The sequence below is a fragment of the Olea europaea genome, chromosome 2 (genome assembly GCF_002742605.1).
Source record: "Olea europaea var. sylvestris chromosome 2, O_europaea_v1, whole genome shotgun sequence".
NCBI classification, from domain to species: domain Eukaryota; kingdom Viridiplantae; phylum Streptophyta; class Magnoliopsida; order Lamiales; family Oleaceae; genus Olea; species Olea europaea.
Window position 1 is genome coordinate 21,870,993 of NC_036238.1, and position 1,824 is coordinate 21,872,816.

General features: G+C 36.8%; 1 protein-coding gene across 1 annotated transcript in view; it reads right to left on the reverse strand.

Moving 5' to 3' along the window:
* Positions 1-1,443, reverse strand: part of LOC111373759 (proline-rich receptor-like protein kinase PERK1) — a 7,743-nt gene extending 6,300 nt beyond the window's left edge. The window contains exon 1 of the mRNA XM_022996324.1: positions 852-1,443. Coding sequence (XP_022852092.1) covers positions 852-1,182 — 331 coding nt within the window. The 5' untranslated portion in view covers positions 1,183-1,443. The remainder of the gene's footprint in view (positions 1-851) is intronic.
* Between the last annotated feature and the right edge of the window lie 381 nt (positions 1,444-1,824).

Genomic DNA, 1,824 nt, shown 5'->3' on the forward strand with positions numbered 1-1,824 from the left:
CCATGTAAATCTGCCTACATCCTTAAATTAAAAAATAACTAGAGAAAAGAACATGAAAAAAGAGAAAAGAGATTGGCGGTACTTCAACTGAAAATTTACCATTTTGCTTTCTGGTTTTCTTCAATCAACTAGAAGTTGATAGAATGTATTTTTATTTTTGAAAATGCTAGACAATTCTAAGTTGTGATATTTCAAATCGATCATTTCTTAGACTATCATGATTTTACCGATAGTAAATACCTTCCTCTTGACAGGCATATGATACCAACTTACCAAGAAGATTTGTTAATACTGTCACTGTGTTGATATCTTTTTGTACTTAATTGTTACTGGAACAATCAAGGGCATCTTATCTGAATCTCTTCAGTATAAAATACTTTTCAAGATTCTTTTGTATAGTCCTTATTGTCAAAACTACCACCGTAGATACCCAAGTCAAACAAACTGATCAAAATCCTGAAATTGGAAGACTATACACACAAACCAAAACGACCGAGAAGGATTAGAATTGTTTCATTTCAGCATCATATTCAATGTAATACGGATGCATGAGCATGGTAGAAGTAATAAAGTAAAAAGACCCAAGTATTCAGCAACTAAAATCCAAATGGCACCAGTGAATTAATCTCTATAGACATACATTAATATCTCAAATTGATAATTTTAGTCAGTAATGAGAGCAATACATTTATTTGACTCCTCGCATTAGTTTCTTCACTATACTCGCATCTAATATACAATTAGGCATCAAAAAGAGAAATTATACAAGAACTCCGCCAAAGTGAAACCTAATATCTTCGAGAAAAATGGAATCCATATTCATCAATTCAAAGCATAAAAATATTGTTTACCTTTCGGCCCTTGCTCAGAAGCATAAGCAAAGTTGTTCAATCCAAGGCGCCTTTTTCTCCTCTTGTACCAAAGGACGAAAATACCCACGCAAACAAGCACAATTGCCCCGCCTATACCAATCCCCACACACAGAGCTAACAATGTAGTATTTCTGTTCGATGAGCCAGGCGGAGCCGCCTCCGGAGTCAAGTTAACAGGAGGAGCAGTAGTTGTAGAGTTCACCGGAGTAGTTGGATTGGTTGCATTATCTGCCGGAAGAGAAGGTAACGGCGGCGAAGGTGTTGCGGGCGGAAAAGACGGAAGGTCACCCCCAACTGGCGGTAAAGACATCGCCGGAGTTCAGTGTTCAGACTTCCGGGGAGTATTTTGAGAGAAATTTTTTATAATTATTAATTTTTTCCTGGGATGTTTTGTAGAGAAAGAAAATGGAGAGTAGAAGCACCGAGAAGGTATAAACCAGCCGGTGCAAAATGAATAGAAAATCCGACCCGAATCCCGCCGTCAGGATGGAATGTACAGAAACCGAGAGTATAAGTAGCTGTCACCTGAGTGGACTGAGAAGTGACAAGGGGAATGAGGTGACGTCGTTTAGTGTATTCAGAATATATAATTTTCGAAATAGAATTATTTAGTTGCCTAAAATAATTAAAATAAGATATTTTGAAAACTTTCCTTCCGTGCGCAAGGGAGTAAAGCCCGTCGTACTATTCGAGGAATTGACATGTCAGGTTATCAATTCTTGTGTTAAAAATGATTTTGGAAATTTGCACCATTGGTCCTCAATCTAATGTTTTAGTATCAAATTGACCCCAATCTTTAAAACGAGCAAGTTGACTTTAATCCGGTAGTTTCACAACCGAACTCAAACTTGATCGTTGCACGCCCAACTTTACAAAGCTAAGCTTACACTCCAACTTAATTGTAGTTAAAGAAAAAATTAAAAGTAAACCTATTTCTATAAGGTTACGTAAC